Genomic DNA, 3131 nt, shown 5'->3' on the forward strand with positions numbered 1-3131 from the left:
CTGCGTGGCAATTTTGATCTGATTAACGGAAAAATTTCAGATTGTGGTGCGAACGTGTTAGGCCGGCACCTGACGCGCCCACAGCACACCCTGGCGCGCGCCGAGTGCGAGGGCCCATTTCATCATTGCTTGCAGTTTTAATTAGTTACTTATTTGTGTATAAAAAATTGTCCCACAGCCACAGGTTTCTCCTGCAGGGCTGCTGGCAGTGCAGGTAAACCATGAGACTCAGGCTAATATAGAAGTTTAGTATGACTGAACAAATAGTCAAATCTTTGTATTCAACAGCCATCTGGACAGTAATAATGGACATTGGGTAGAGCCCTGTAGTGTTCGATGGAATATAGAGTGGGGAAGTGAGATCTGATCAAAGGGTGGTCACTCAAGACGCATGTGGAGACGCATTCGAATTCCAGGTGTGAACTGACCTAATTGGAGCTTTCAGCTTGTGATCGGATCACCCAAGACTCATGTTAATACTAGGTGTAAACAGGGCCTAAGATACACATAATTTAAAAAAGTTTTCTTGTTGAGTTTTTTAAAGAGATTTTGGTTGCATTGATTCCAGTCTTTAATGAGTCTTAAAATGTTTCTGGCTGATTTTGCCCTCCCAGGAGGCTCGGTGGTTTCCTTCTCTTTCGACATGGGCAGTGAGCGGATGGAGCTCAGCATCCACTCGCCGGCGCCTCTGAACGATGACCAATGGCATCGCGTGGAGGCTGAGAAAAACATCAAAGAGGCAGTGCTGCAGCTTAATGGACAGTACAGGGAGGTCCGACCGATCCCCCCACAGGGACACACAAAACTGGAGTTCTACAGTGAGCTATATGTTGGTAAGACACACACATACATCTGATATGTTCTCCACAGCTGTCACATGTAATGTCATACACCTTTAGCGTCTATCAGCAGAGGTCTAAAATTGCTGAATGTGTGACTCCCTGTCATAAAGACTTGATGATCAAACCGTACCAGTTAATAATAACTATGTATTTCTCAATTTCAAGTACAATTTCTCTGTGACAGGTTCAGGTTGTTAAGAAAGTTTATAACTGCCTAAACATCTGAACATTAAGTAAATATTAATGTTGATACAATCTTGCTCTGGTTAAAATTTGACCCCAAGTAGAGTAGTGACATTTGTGGACCCCTAGTGGGGGTTGAAAGCCCTGGAAATTGATTAAAATGACCAAAAAACTTGGAATATATTTTATGTTATCCTAGTAAAATTTTAATTCTATTTTAACCCCTGACTCACTCCTGTTTGAAACTCAACTGTTGACAGGATAAACTGCATAAAGTTGGAGCTGGTAAATAATTTGTTAAGAAGAACCCCGCCTTTGACGGATGTGAGAAAAAGCTGAAAAAAATAACAAAGAATGTGAGCAAGGACTTTGGTGGGGAACTGATCCCTGCTTAAACAAATATACATAAACATTAGGTTTAAGTTAAATCAATATTACCAAAATATTGTACATAAGGAGGAAGCAGCAGCAGGGAACTGCGTTGGCGTTAGTGACAGCGAGAACCGCTCTTCTGATGATTCACACAACTTTTAAAGAGCCAGTGACTGTGAGGCAGGAATCAAAAGGGTGTACTTAATTAACTACTTAACTTGTAATTAAATGGTAAATGGTAAATGGACCTGTACTTGTGTAGCGCCTTTGTAGTCTTCCGACCGCTCAAAGCGCTTTTACACTACGTGCCACAATCGCCCTTTCACATACATTCAGTCAGTGGTGGCAAAGTCCATCGAACAGAAACTAACTCATTCATACACATTCACACAACGATACAGCAATTTGGGGTTCAGTATCTTGCTCAAGGATACTTCGACAAGTGGCAGGAGGAGCCGGGGATCCAACCAACAACCTTCCGATTAGGGGACGACCCGCTCTTCCTCTGTACCACAGCCATCCCATTTAGCCCATTAGTCTTTATTTGTGTGTGCCAGTATTGCTTCAGACCAGGATAAAATGTCTTTGGAACCTGCTCTGATATAATTTTAGACAAAACTGAACTGCTGAACTGATGTTGTGCTTTATGTGTTACTTGCCAGGAGCCTCAAGTGGTCAGAGGGGTTTCCTGGGCTGCATGCGGGCTCTGAAGGTCAATGGTATGACCTTTGACCTGGAGGGGAGGGCAAAAGGGACTCAGGGGGTGAACCCAGGCTGCCAGGGCCATTGCAGCAGCTATGCGATGCACTGCAGGAACGGAGGGAAGTGTTTGGAGAAGTACAATGGATACTCCTGTGACTGCTCCCTCACTGCTTATGACGGACCCTTCTGCACTGATGGTAACTGCTGACTCTAAATTGTCGTGTGAATGTGAATATGTATCCTCCAAAGGATGGTAAAGCTTATAGATGGATGGAGGTTGGATTACATGCAACAACCAAGATGGATTAACCAGTGCATGCTGTTTTAACCACCTTTTCTCTCTCTGCTGCTCTTTCTGTATGTGTGCTAGATGTAGGTGGCTACTTTGAGACAGGAACCCTGGTGCGTTATGACTTCCTGCCAGAGGCGGGAGCTTTTGCATTACGGGAGGAGAAGAGCCTGTCAGGTGTTGGTGTTCCTAGCGAGACCAACCTGACTCAGGAGGAACTGGTGTTCAGCTTCAGCACCTCCAGTGCTCCAAGCATCCTGGTCTACATCAGCTCCAGGACTCAGGACTACTTGGCTGTGGTGCTGAGGCACAATGGTGGGTTTGTCAATATCGCACCTCAGTTTTTTAATATTAATTTATACTAAAAGTATATTTTATGAATTGCTGTTACAGTATTATCTTGTGTTACTTTGTGTCTCTATTCGTGCGTCCAGGCACTCTCCAGATCCGCTACAGTCTTGGGGGGCTAGCAGAACCTTACACCATAGATGTTGACCATCGTAATATGGCCAATGGACAGCCACACTCTATCAACATAACGAGGAACTTAAGGGAGATCCGAATACAGGTTAGTGCTTCCTGCAACTACAGTAAAACCTGACCATAATACCAAGTACTGTGCATCAAACTAATGCTTCAACATCGTGGGAAATAGGCTTTTGAGAGAATGACATGGGGTGTTTTTTTTTATCTTATCAAAAGTATCACTTTTTACAATCTCATTCAATTCAATTCAGTTTTAT

General features: G+C 43.6%; 1 protein-coding gene across 1 annotated transcript in view; it reads left to right on the top strand.

Annotated features, from left to right (window-relative positions):
- cntnap2b (contactin associated protein 2b) overlaps positions 1-3131 on the top strand; it is a 30998-nt gene that overhangs the window by 13734 nt on the left and 14133 nt on the right. Inside the window, 4 exon segments of the mRNA XM_035670927.1 lie at positions 615-833; positions 2060-2296; positions 2470-2703; positions 2823-2956. Of these exon segments, the coding sequence (XP_035526820.1) occupies positions 615-833; positions 2060-2296; positions 2470-2703; positions 2823-2956 (824 nt within the window).

Source organism: Morone saxatilis, unplaced genomic scaffold (assembly GCF_004916995.1).
Source record: "Morone saxatilis isolate NCDOM2014 unplaced genomic scaffold, NCSU_SB_2.0 Contig23, whole genome shotgun sequence".
Lineage (NCBI taxonomy): Eukaryota > Metazoa > Chordata > Actinopteri > Moronidae > Morone > Morone saxatilis.